Genomic DNA, 13672 nt, shown 5'->3' with positions numbered 1-13672 from the left:
GCTTAAAAGCTTTTTTTTAAATTAAATAAATATACTTTTTTATTTTATTTTTTCTAACTTTATAACTAATTAATTAATTAAATAAAATTCTAATAATATAATATTATTATCTCTTTCTCTTATTAATAATATATTAGTTTTTTATTAATTTTAAAATATTAATTATAATAAAATATAATATACTTAATAAGTAAGTGTCTTAGATAAGTAAGTATCTTAGTTAGACTACATACCTAAAAATTATAAACCTTAAATTTTTAAAAACTATAAAATAGTAAAAAAGCTAAAAAAAAGTATTTTTATAAATTTAATTAGAAAAGTTATAAGATTATAGTTTTTTTAGACTTTTAAAAAATCCTTATAATTTTTTATAAATAAAAAACTAAATTAAAAAATAATATAAATAAGAAATTCCTAAATAATTTATTAAATAAGTTTTTTTACAAATCTTAAAAATTTATATAAATAATTTAGATTTTTTATAAGCTTAAGGTTAAAATTTAAGCTTATAAAAATTTAAATTAAATTTCTAAGAATTTCTTAAAGTAATTTTATATTTAAGTAGGATTTAGACTATAAAATAGAAATAAGACACTCACTTATTTAAGACACTTACTTATTAAGTATGTTATATTTATGTATTCTTTAAATTAAAAATATTAAAATAAAATAAAAAAGTCTTAAGTTATAGCTTTTTAATTAAATTAAGTTTTTTTTATAAAGGTTTATTTTTTATTTAAAAAGTTATAAAAGTTTTAATTTATTAATATATATTTTATTAATAGCTTTTCTATTTTTTAATTTATTAAAAATCTTATATTAATTTAAAAAGCTTATGCCTATTATATAAAATATTACGGCTTAGTCCCCCGTAACAGTGCTATAAGCCCTATAGGCAGTTATTATACCTTCTGTAATTGCAATAATAACCATTATGGCTTAATCTTTTGCCCCGTGGCGCAGTGGCTAAGGTGCCCGCAACTATGACCGTGCTGTTATATAAAAGCTCTTTAAAGCAAATCTTAATAACTTAATTAAAAAGTTATTTTTATTTTAAAAAAAAAAAGTTTGTATTTTAATAAGTATAGATTTTAATTAGCTTACTTAAAATAAAAATAAAATTTATAACTTAAAGTAAAATAACTTTAGCTAATATAAAAAGCTATTATAAGCTTACTTAACTTAAATAAAAAATTTATTATAATTAAGGATATTATTACTTAGAAAAATTAACTTAAATAAGTAAATAATTAAATAATTTTAAATAATTTTTTTAAAATATAATATCCTTAATAAACATATAAGCCACTTAAGTATATAAGCTGCTTATACTATATAGCTAAAAGGACTAAATTTTAAGTCTATAAAAAATAGCTATAAAATAGCTAGACTCTTAGAAAGAGAGTTTTTAGATATTTAACTAGTAATAAAACTATATACATTTTTTTTAAATATTATAAAATATTTCTTTATATAGTAATAGCTATTTATATAGTATAAATAGGTTGTATTTAAACTAGCTTAGTAAGAATTTTTCTTAAAAGTCTAGAAAAATTAGTATTACTTTTATATTATATAATAAGCTTAAAATTTTGAGACTAGCTATTTTAGGCCTAGTTTGAATTTTTTAAAAATTTATTTAAAATCGTCCTTTAAGGTAAAAATTCATGGCTCATATACTTAAGTAGCTCATATGCTTATTATATATACTATAAGAAATCTTAGCTAGATATATATATATATATTAAGTAATAAAAAGCCTATATTAAAACAAAAATAAGTAAAGAACCTATAAATATATTACTAACAGCTAATTAAATTACCTTCTTCTAGGGGGGGTCTAAAACCCCCCAAGTTAACTTACAATAGGATCATAATACAAGTGGACACAGCCGGTCCCATGGCATGTCCCTCAACCAGGTCAATCGTCATACCCCTGTGTCTTTAAATACACGCATTGTTCACCTATCGACATGCTCGTTCCCTAGACTCCGATGCACACTTCTCATTATCTCTGTGCCCACAATGTTGCAGGATTCATTTGCAAACGCTTTGGATGTGCATAGACTCCTTGAATGGGCAAAGCTTCTCGGTGCGACGTTATCTGGAAGCATTCTATCTTTGGTAAGAGATCCTATGAACAATTTCTATCCCTAGATATCCTTGGGCTGTATACTTACAATCAATTGAAAGATTATCTACACACTGGTTTATCATGCCTTCTTCCACCCTCTGGCCAAATACCCAGGCCCCGTCCTCGCAAAGTTCACCAACCTGTACAGTGCCTACCATGCCTGGAAAGGTGACATACACACAGACATATTGAGATGTCACGAGAAGTATGGTTCGTGGCGCCGTTTCCCTGAATGAGTAGGGAACGAGTGGCTGAGTCTTTGGCGTGGTAGGGGTATGGGTGCGCTATGCACCGAACCGCGTCTTGATCAACACCGTGGGCGGTCTTCGAGGTAAGATATGCGAATGAGTCCAGCCGTTTCCCAGTGGAAGCTGAAGAGATGGTTAAATCACCAACAGATGTCTATGGCCACGGCGCACCTGTGACCAAAGGCCACTCCTACAAGGTCCTGTCGGCTAGGGCGCCCAACACCCTGACTATGCAAGATAAGGTCCAACACTCTCGTCGCAGACGGGTTCTCAGTCAGGCGTTCTCCGAGAGCAGCTTGCGAAAGTTCGAGCCAGTCATGCAGGCCCGGATTGATAGGTTTCTACGGGTTGTACGTGGTGCCGACCTGCAGGCAGGGCAATGGTCAGAGCCTTCGAATATGGCCCATCGATGTGGGTGACGCACGCGACCCCCCTGCCAGCAAAGATTTGTTCTCTCTAACTTCCCGCGGCAGTCACACATTTGGCATTCGACACGATGACTGCCCTCACATTCGACATCGACTACCGCACGATAGAAGACGGAGAGTACCGCTTCGTGATGGACACAATCGAGAAGTCAAATGTCCGGCTCGCCGCGCTGTGGCAAATGCCCAACCTGACCTTCGGGGGCCTGGATCGCAAGCTACTACCAGAGTCAGACAAGGCAGCCAAGAGATTTGTGCTGTTTCTCCGATCACTGATGAAGATCCGGCTAGGGGAGGACAAGGCGGACAACAACGACATTTTTTCGTTCCTGCAACAGTGCAAAGACTCAGACACGGGGCAGCATCTGACGCTGAAGGAGCTGAGCACGGAGACGGCAACATTCGTCGTGGCTGGTAATTTTGAGCGTCTTTCCGAGATCTGCTTGCAGGCTGGCTGACTTTTTTTGGTCGATGGTAGGTGTTGATACCTCATCGACGACGATGGCTGCGATGGCCCACTACCTTTCATGCACGGAAAAGGCCTACCGTCAAGCAGTGGAAGAGGTCCGCGCAGCGTTTGACTCGGTCGAGGAAATCCAACTCGGGAAGAAGCTCAACTCGTGCGTGTTCCTACGAGCCTGCATGGATGAAGCGTTACGCTTGTCCCCGCCGGGAGGAGGTCCGCCGTGGCGTGTCATCGACAACGACAAGGGCATGATGATCAATGGGCAGTTCGTGCCGCCCGGATGCGAGGTCGGCTCGGGGATCTACGCAATGCAGCGCAGTCCCGCGAACTGGGAACACCCCCATCGGTTCATGCCCGAGCGGTGGGCCGACGAGGTGGAGGGCCGGCGTCCGTATTTCCCCTTCAATATCGGTCCTAGAAGCTGCGTTGGGAAACCGCTAGCAATTGCGCAAATCATGCTGACGTTCGCTCGCCTGCTGTTTGAGTTCGACTTCGAGAGGGCAGAAGAGGCAACGAGGAGTAAAGCGAATCTCGACATGTTAGACTCCCAAACGATCCCGTATGTTCTGAGAGACCATGTGACGGGGCAGAAAGATGGACCGATGCTGCAATTCCGCCCGAGATTCTGATGGCAACTGAGGAACCATGGGAACATGTCTGAAGACAATGGTGTAAGAGTAACTAGGAAGAGATAGATAGCGTGTCGCCGTGGCTATCCCTAGCACCGGCATTGCAGACAGACTACCTAGCAACAACAAACCAGACGATGAAAAACCTAGAGATTATACAACATGCCGGGGCAGAGTCAGCGAACGTGGACATTTTCGCATGCAACGATCAAGATACCAATACCGGGCAGATAGATGACCCAACCGGGGCCCAGGCATGATCTTCTCCATCGTTAGTCCTTTGTCTCGAAGCATCCGCCCCAGATTACACACGGGAGATGATCCAGCCACTGGACTTGGAAAGGGCCCTTGGCCGTTTGCGTGAGTACGTGCATGTGTAGAGAGAGAAATGGCCTAGTCCATGAGGCTCAATGGTAGCAAAAAGAACACTACTGGCGTTGGCTAGGCTTGAGAGGCAAAACTACATCGTCTCTATGTGCATGTCTCCGTGTGTATCTTATCTATCCTCTAGCACTACAGACGGCTGGGAGTGCTGCTGTCCGGGCCATGCTCCGTGACCTTCCAGCACCATCCTTCAGTGTCCTTCCGGTTGCCTCGTGCTATGTCTGATAGTGTACGAGCCAGTCCCATCAGCTGGCTTTCGATCTTGTCCGGGTTCGAAGTACCGGGGAACGTGAACTTGTCGCTCGTGGACAAGCGAGAGATGCTTCGAATGGGAACAACAACTGCCACCGTACCAACCGCGACCACCTCTTGGATGGAAGAAAGCGTATGTAATGGGACCTTGAGTGGAAGGAGATTTCAGTATACTCGATCAAGGCTTCTTTTTTGGTTTGTGGGGTCGCGCGTAGCAAGTGACTCACCTCATCACGCTGGATAATCCAGCCCTGCAGCTCTGCTATCCTGGTCAACGATGCGCTCGTGACACTCTGCACTGCATTCTCAGCAAGCGGGACGACAAGAATCTTCTCGGAGCCATCAGACTTGAAGCCCAAGAAGCCGCTCGTGGAGAACTCGTCAATCTTGGTCCGGGTGGCGCTGTCCACGTGCAGCGTGATCCCGTAGCCCTTCTCCTTGGCGGCCGCAGCGTGCTTCCACACGGGCGCGTAGTTCCCGCCGACCTTGAATGGCCCAGTTCCGAAAGGCGCCGTGCGGTCAAAATCCTCCAAGATCAGCGCGTCGGTGGCGGCCGAGCCGTGGTAGGGCAGAAGAGGGTAGACGTAGACTGCTAGGATGGACTCCTCTGACGGTGCCAACGCCAGTTGCGCTGAAGACCCGAACAGCACGGGGCGGATGTACAACGCGCCGTTGGACGATGAGGGCGGGACCAGCTTGGCGTTGGCGGCCACCGCCGCGCGGACGCACTCGATGAACAGGTCCTTGGGAGGCGGTGGGAGGCACACGGCCGCAGCGGACTTGGCTATGCGTGTGGCGTGGACCTCGGGGCGGAAGATGACAATGTCGCCTGATGTCTGTCGGTAGGCCTTCATGCCCTCGAAGCATTGCTGCCCATAGTTCAAGGCGGGGGATATGCCGCTTACGGAGATGTTCGGGTTCGTCTCGAGGACGGGCGCACTCCAGGTGCCGGTCGAGGCATTGTAGCGAGCCTCGACGTGACCCTTGACTGGGATCTTAAGGGAGAGGTCGACGCTTGACCAGTCTGGAGATACCGCGTTAGTGGTTGGCTCGAGGAGTTGAATTGACGTTCTAAGGGGGGGCTGCAGTGTTATTCTTACCGATATCAGAAGCTGGTGGAGGCGGAAACATGGTGTATGTAAGTCAGGTCTCTTGATGGTGAAGATCGTAGGCGTGTTGTGAATGTGGATTCAGTGTAGTGAGGGCTTTCCGAGGAGAGGTTCCAAGAAACAGAGAGGATGGGATTCGTCGTGTTATAAATACCACGGCGATAGGGAGCCTCGTGAGGGGGATCCTATACCCGACTATGTCTCCGCTGGAGCTTCAAGTGGGGGTTTATATAAATAAGATAGACCTTGGATGAAAATGATGCTGACATATGCAATCCGGGTGGGTTTACAGAGCTGATAAGCATGAGCAGCCTTCCCATCTTCTGAAGAACAAGGGTGTGAATAGTGCTGGCCTAATCTCCACACCAGGGATAGTCGGAGTCAGGGCCCTTGATTACTGAAATCGACTTTCCGGTGCCATTGTGACTTGGCATTTGTCTATCTATAGAGAATGATGCCGGAGTTGCGATGATGTGATGATGTTGGTGATCGCAGAGCATGAGAACAGGATACCCTTAATGGTTCTATAGGACAATGACATGATTTGTCGATTGTATATTGGATGGTGCAGATTGAATAACAACGTATCCTAACAAATGAATAGGCAGGATGGCCCGTTGTTTGATCGGCCCGATGGTGAGGCTGTATGGCCTTGTCGTCTGGGCAGGCCACCTGGTAGGACAGCCATCAATCCTACACATCACCAATAACAACATATCATTCATGTCATGAATAACAGAGGTCATGTAGTCAAAGGTAGGGTTCTGTTGTGTTCAAGACTGAAGTTTGCTTCCTTGAGCGCTGCCCTCCCAATATCCGCTCCCACGTGCTAGGTCACGTCCCCAAGGACTCTAGGGTAATCCTTGTCTAGGGACCTGGCCTAGGCCTTGGTATCCGTTACACTCTTGATAGTCGAATGAGGGGGGTAATCTTATAGTTAAGTCGTTTGATTTATATTAGTTTAGCCTTTAGATAACTGGAATACCTCAAGAATTACAGTTCTACATCTATCTTCGGCTTGATAAGAGCCAGCCGTTTGTGGCTAATGTGATCATCGCGAACCCGCTGAGCCTCGCTCGCGTCCACTGCATTGATCAGGAGGTCGAGGGTCATGAAAAGCGCCATCACCCGGACGGGCATCGGAGACAGATTGACGAGAATTCTGGGACCATATTTTGGACTGATTCTCAAGGTCAGGCTTTACTCGACTCTCATAGCGGAGGCGTAATGGGACTCATATGGAACCACCACTATCGACAGCAAACCAGTTCTTGTTCTATCTGATATTGAGGGCACATTTTTGGACGACCTAGATGATTCCTACCTCGGAAGTCTCATCGACTTGCAGACGAAGGTACTCGACTTAATGCGCTGTCTTCGAGATTCTGGTGTCATTCTCGAGGATTACGCGCCGCGCAACTTTATCCTCAACGGTGAAGGACTATTCGTGGTTGACTTTGAAGCGTGGGAGGAGAGTCCAGCCGTTCAACACAGATGGCCAGATGACAAGAATCTAAAAGAGCTGCACCAGATTCGTGCAGAGACTATTATTGAGAAAGTCAAGGATCTCATAGAAAGCAGAATCAGGAATAGCTAAGTATACGGGACTAGAGAATCTCTTCACAACTCGAGCTCGTTCGATTGCCACTGTTTCTGAGGGAGGTGGTTGATCTACCACCGCTGAGCAAGTCCGAGGCTCCGGAGCTGCTGAAGTCGCTCGCCGACGGGCTACCCGGGAAGAGAGCGCTCGTGGCAGAGTTGATCAAGTCATGACCGACCTGCCACCGGCTGTCGCTCGGGAAGTGGCGTTCCTGAACGAGACGACGACATCAATCATGGAGTATCCTCGCCTCCTGCGGAATACAGAGCGCGCGACATGGGAGAGCTTTTAGAGACGGAGTTTGCGGGTGAGGACTGTGGCGAAGGCATTCTTATGCCCTTGCTCGTTAACTAATGCTCAGTTCATATATGAACAAGCTAATCTGTTAATCATCAGCATCTATAGCGCTTCCACTATCCTCATAGCTTACCATCTCTAGACTCAGTAGCATTGTTCCCTTTCGCCTTAAAGTATAACCTTTCTTAAGTATTAAAATATCTTCCTAGTGCTAGAATGCAATAGAGGGCATTAGATTTTATCTAATGTTTCTTTAAGTTCTACCACTTTATCCTATATATATATATATATATATATAACCGTATCTTTATTAATATTCCTAATAGCTGCCCGCTGCGATTCCTTATTAATAGCGTTAAGATACTCTAAGTAGTCGCTACTAAATTTAGAGTAAATAAAGCTAATAAATGTATTAACCGCTGCGATTAGGAAGCTACTAGCTAATATTAGCATTTCTGTCTGGATGTATGGATATGCCTCGTGAAGGGTGTTATACTCGTCTTAAAGTGTCTCGCGGTTAGCCTTCTATAAAATAACAGTTTCACCGAGGTACTATGCAAGGGTCTCATTCGTAACAACAGGTGCATACTCTCTTGACTCGGAGTTAAAGCCTACATATTAAAACGCCCTCTCAGCCTCTAGCAATGCTAGCTATGGGCGGTCTATTAACTAGCTGCCTTCGTGGTGGCGCACGCTGTAAATCTCCTTAACTACGCGGGGGCTAATATTACGTACTAGACCTACCTTTTCTTATATAATAATAAGGGTATAAGCAGGGTGTAAGATAGTGGGCCTTAATAGCTGGATTAGGGTGAAATCATAGATAAAAGGTAGGTCTGTATTATATATAAGACTTTAACTTGCCGAGTCCTAAGAGGGCTCAGCTATAGGATTTTCTATTAGGGAGGGGTCACATAACCCTAGGCCCGAGGTTTAGCTAATTAGCCGGCCTTAACCCGTTTAGGAGCTATGCTCTTATATTATTAAGTCTTTATATTATATACCTTTTAAGCTTTTTTAGCTTTTTTTATTTTATTTCTTAATTAAAAAATAAGTTTTATAAATAAAAAAAAATAATAATATTAATAAAAAATTTATAAGAATTATATTACCTTAAGGAGAAAAAACCCCTTTATTAATTCCTAAGGATAAAAGTTATATAAGACTAAGAGAGCTATTAATTATAATTCTCTTAAGTTATTTATATTAATAAAATATATTACCTTTTCTTTAATACTTTACCTTAATTTAAAATAATTATCTTAATAATATAAAAAAAAACTCTTTTCTTATAATAAATTAATATTACTAAGGAGTATTAACTTATACTTAAGAAAGATAAATATAATTATATATATTATAGTAATAACTTAGCTAAATATTATTTTTATTATAAATAAGCTTATAAGATTTAATTAAAACCTAGGCCCTTAATATTATTAAGCTATTAATTAGATCTTATAATATTTATTCTAGACTAAGGATTATACCCTTAGCTTTAAAGTAAATTAAAGATTTAAAGAGGATATATTTCTTATAGCTATTAATATAAGCTTTATTAATAATATAAAAAATTAAAAGAGCTCTTAAGTATTTATTATAAGGCTATTTAAAAAAAATAATTATTTAAAGGGTAAATAAATAAATATAATTATTATATTTATTATAAAGATAAAGCTCTTAGCTCTTTTATAAGTTATTAAAGAAGGTATTTTTATAAGTTAATTATTATTTACCTTAAGAGTTAATTTTATAAGGCTAATAGCTTAATAAGGTCTAATAATATTAGCTAAAGTTATAATTTAATATAATAATTAATAAATAATTTACTTTATTAAAATAAAGCTTATTTAATTATATATAAAGCTTTATTATATAAATATATATAATTATTAGCTAAAGTAAGAAATTAAAAAAAGAAATTTAAAATAAAATATATTTCTTTAAATAAGCTTATTATTAATAGCCTAATAAAGGTTTTTTTATTAAATAAATTTAAATAATCTTATATTTAACTTAGCCTAGAAAATATCTTAGTAAGGCTATAATAAAAAGGGAATTAAGAGTTATTTAATTAATAAAAAGAAAAAGATATATAATTATATAATACCTTTATTAGAGCCCTTAAATTAAAGCTTAAGTAAAGAAATAAAAAGCTAGATTATTAAATTACTAGCCCTAAAGGCCCTAATAAAAGAAATTATATAATTATATGCCTTTAATAAAAATAAATAAATTAAAGCTTAAAAGGGGCTATTAGAATTAAGTTATTAAGAAAAGAGATATTAAATAAATAAATAAAAGATATAAGGTATATTATAAGTTTATTATAAAAAAAGGATAAGACTTATGTATATTAATAATAACTAAAACTAATAATAAAATAAACTCCTCTTAATAAAGCTAAAAGCTTATAGTATTAAAAGACCCTAGGCTTAAAAAAAAATTAATAAATATAAAAAGAAAATTAAAAAAATAAATATAAATAGCCTAATTATTATTAAATAAATTATTACTTAAGGAATTATTATTATTATTAATAATATATTATTACTAAGAAAAATAACCTCTAAGAGCTAGCCTTAAGGTAATTTACTTATAAATATTATAAGTTAAAGGTTTTTTAATATATAAGGTAATATAATTAAAAGCTAAGTTAATATAATAAAAAGATAAAAGCTATAAAAAGTTAATATTAATACTTAAAGTTAACTTATTAATATTAACCTTTTTAAGATAAAAGGTATTTTTATAATTATTAAGCTATAAAATAGCTTCCTTAAGAGTATAAATAAGGGAATTATTAAAAGTATATAAAGATATAATAATTATTATATAAAATTAGATCTTAAAGAAAGAAAGCTTAGCGCTTACTTATAAAATATATAAGTTAATTATAAAGACTTAGAGAGAAAAAAAAATATATATTAATTATAAAAAAAAAAAATTTATTAATTACTAAGAAGAGATAAGCTCTTAGAGTATTATTTTTAAGATAGCTTTAATAAAGGTACTTAAAGCTAGCTTAATTAAGCGCTTAGGGATTAAATTCTAAGTAAAATTATAATTAACTAAGGTAATAATTACTTACCTAACTTAATAGCGAGATTAATTATTATTAAAGTTATTATATTATTATTAAAGGTTTTTTATAGCTATTTAATAAGCCTAAGTTATACCTACAAGCTCTAAGGGTATTTATAAAAGATTAATAAAAATAAAAAGAAATAAAAATTTTAATTACTTATTATATTATATCCCTTATAGTTATAATTATAAAGAATATAAGTTTTTTATTTATTATTAATTATAAATAATAAAGTAAGATCTTAGTAAGCCTAAGTAATATAATAAAAATATAATATCTTATTAATTATATAATTAATAAAAATATAATTAAGGTTATAAAAAAAAAAAATTAGCTTAATAATATATATTATAAAAAGAAATATAATAAAAAATAATATTAATATTTAAATAAAAAAAAATAAAAATAAGTTATATTTAATTAAAAATTATCTCTTATAATATTAAAATTACCTAAGCTTAAGTATTTTAAGCTTTTAGAGAGGATTAAAATAAATAAGTTATTATAAATATAAAAAAATAAAAATAATTTTATTTATATTTAAGTAATATAAAAACCTAAAAAAATATATAGAGATATTTAGGCTTTTAATTAAAAGCTATCTTAATAAAAAAAGCTATTTTAAGATAACCTTAGTAATATTAAAGTAATACCCTTATGCTAAAGAAGCATATTAGATTAAACCCTATATAATAGCTTAGAGGGTAGTTATATGCCTTTAATATTAGGCTAGGTATTTGTTAAACCGGAGCTATTATTAAACCAGAGCTATTATACACACGCACTTTAGATATAGGTTATAAGCCTCAGAAAGGAAAAGGAGATTATATAACTAAGGCTAGTCTCAAAGAGGAATAATACGAAGTATTAAATAAAGAGAGGGGAAGGTTAAATAATACCATAATAGGTAAGCTTAATTAATTAAGTAATTTAGGCTATAGCCGGTTTAATAATTAAGAGTCTTAGAGCTATATTTCTCTTTAAGGTAATTATAACTATTAATATAAGCATTAAATTAATTAAGCTAACCTTAATAATAATATATAAGCCGCGATAAAATAGCCTTTATTATAAATATAAAAAATATATACCTCTTAAATAAACTAAATAACTAAGACTCTTTTAAATAATCTTATATTATAAAGATCTTAGTAAAAGAGTCTATAAGCTAGGTTAATTAAATAACCTAAGTTAATTTAATACCTGCTATATATAAATACTAATAAGACCTAAAATAATTAATTACTTTATAAAAGTAAGACCTAAGATTAGATTAGGGATTATAAGGCTTAAAAGAGGTAAATATGCTATAACTATAATTAATAAATTATATCTTAAAGACTAAAAGTTATATTAAATAGAGATAGCTTTATATTAATAAGATTAATATAAATATAATAAATAAGTAAATAAAATTAGTAATATATTTAATTAGATAATTAAAAAGATTAATTTATATTATATTAAGATATATTTTTTTATTATTAATAAATTAAATAATTATAATAATATATTAAGGTTTTACTTAAATCTTAAAGTTATATATAATATAAATAATACCTTAAGAAAAAAATAAGCTTAGAAATAATATTTTAAAGTATTAAAGATAGCTTTAAGTATTATAATATACTAGGGAGATTAAATTATTAATTAAGAATAAATAATATAAATTATAAAACTTAAAGGAATAGCTAAAGTAATATACTTAAATATATAATTTAATAACCTTAGAAGCCCTTAATAATTACTTTAAAATATTTATATAAATTAAAAAAAAGTAAAATAAAAAAAAGATTAAAAATAAAACTTATTAATTATTAAATTTCTCTATATAATTCTAATAAGAGATTTAAATTATTTAAGAGAGAAATAAGATAAAAAATAATAATTTCTTTATAGAAAAGAGCCTTAAAATAAAAAATTAAAGCTTAGATAATAAATATAATAAGTAAAGCTTATTATTATTTAATAAAAAAGTAAAAAGACTTATAAAGATTCTTTAATATTCTTAAGAGAAGTATATATTTTATAAGAGATAATATAAGTATTTAAATATAAGGTTATATTAGGTAATTTTCTTAGAAGAAATATTAGAGAAATATTAATTATCTAAGAGATAAATAAATTAATAAATAAGATAATTAAAAGAGAATAAAAAAATATAAAAACTCTATAAGAGACTTTAATAAAAATAAAAAGACTTAAAAGAGAGGTTAGCTTACTTATATCTCTTTAAGATAATTAAGCTAAAAAAAAAGCCCTTAAATCTAAGCTTATAAGCTATTAATATATTAAATAGACCTTATTAATATTAAAAGCATAAAATAGCCCTAAAAGGTTTAAATAATCTTAAAAGTAATAAAAAAAGGTAATATACTTATTAAGGCTTAAACTTAGAGTATAAAATATAAAAGACTTAAATAATACTTATTCCTAATAAATAAGAGGCTATTAAAAGATCTACTTAGTATTAAGTTTAAAGGAAAGATTTACTTAGCACTAAGTTTAATTAATAATCTAATTAGATAATAGGTCTAAGGTAGAAATTAAGATATAAAAATTACCTAGGAGGAGGCTAAAGTAATAAGGTATCTTATAGAATAAGATTAATTAAGGAAGCCTAAGAAAGAGATATATAAATATATTATATAAGACTTATCTTAAGGTTTTAAACCTCGCAATTATATAATAATAAGACTAATAATTAAGCGTATAATATATTAACTTAAGAAGCTATAAATACTATTAGTAGAATAGCGATATTAATTCTTAAGATACTAAAGGTAGGTATTTTAGGATAAGGCTAAGGATAATTAGATTATTAAGGGATTTTTAATCTAGGGGGGTATATTAAACTAGAGCTATTATATATATATACTTTAGATATAGGTTATAAGCCTTAGAAAGGAAAAAAGGAGGTTATATAATTAAGGCTAGTCTTAAAGAGGAATAATATAAAGCATTAAATAAAGAGAGGGGGAAGGTCAGATAATGCCGCAATAGGCAAGCTTAATTAATTAAGCAATTCAGGCCATAGCCG

At 33.8% G+C, this 13672-nt stretch overlaps 4 protein-coding genes across 4 annotated transcripts; 3 read left to right on the top strand and 1 right to left on the bottom strand.

Moving 5' to 3' along the window:
* Positions 1-2025: 2025 nt before the first annotated feature.
* On the top strand, positions 2026-3265 carry MRS44_009495 (uncharacterized protein; the record flags this gene model as incomplete). Its single annotated transcript, XM_046283059.2, has 5 exons — positions 2026-2124; positions 2194-2344; positions 2406-2465; positions 2533-2793; positions 2856-3265. 5 exons carry the CDS (start codon positions 2026-2028, stop codon positions 3263-3265), a joined length of 981 nt encoding a protein of 326 aa, XP_046124369.2.
* A 43-nt stretch (positions 3266-3308) lies between these two features.
* MRS44_009494 (uncharacterized protein) lies at positions 3309-3902 on the top strand (the record flags this gene model as incomplete). The annotated part of the gene is made up of 1 exon (XM_065621311.1): positions 3309-3902. The coding sequence occupies one exon, from the start codon at positions 3309-3311 to the stop codon at positions 3900-3902; it is 594 nt and encodes a 197-aa protein (XP_065477383.1).
* A 513-nt stretch (positions 3903-4415) lies between these two features.
* Positions 4416-5669, bottom strand: MRS44_009493 (uncharacterized protein; the record flags this gene model as incomplete). Its single annotated transcript, XM_046277943.2, has 3 exons — positions 4416-4685; positions 4766-5562; positions 5639-5669. 3 exons carry the CDS (start codon positions 5667-5669, stop codon positions 4416-4418), a joined length of 1098 nt encoding a protein of 365 aa, XP_046124370.1.
* Positions 5670-7013: 1344 nt separating this feature from the next.
* On the top strand, positions 7014-7420 carry MRS44_009492 (uncharacterized protein; the record flags this gene model as incomplete). The annotated part of the gene is made up of 2 exons (XM_065621310.1): positions 7014-7205; positions 7259-7420. The coding sequence occupies 2 exons, from the start codon at positions 7014-7016 to the stop codon at positions 7418-7420; spliced, it is 354 nt and encodes a 117-aa protein (XP_065477382.1).
* Positions 7421-13672: the final 6252 nt, after the last annotated feature.

The sequence above is a fragment of the Fusarium solani genome, assembly GCF_023522795.1.
Source record: "Fusarium solani strain SB1 chromosome Unknown bctg00000005, whole genome shotgun sequence".
Classification (NCBI taxonomy): domain Eukaryota; kingdom Fungi; phylum Ascomycota; class Sordariomycetes; order Hypocreales; family Nectriaceae; genus Fusarium; species Fusarium solani.
The sequence above is the reverse complement of the archived record's forward strand: the minus strand, read 5'-3'. Positions and strand labels throughout refer to the sequence as shown.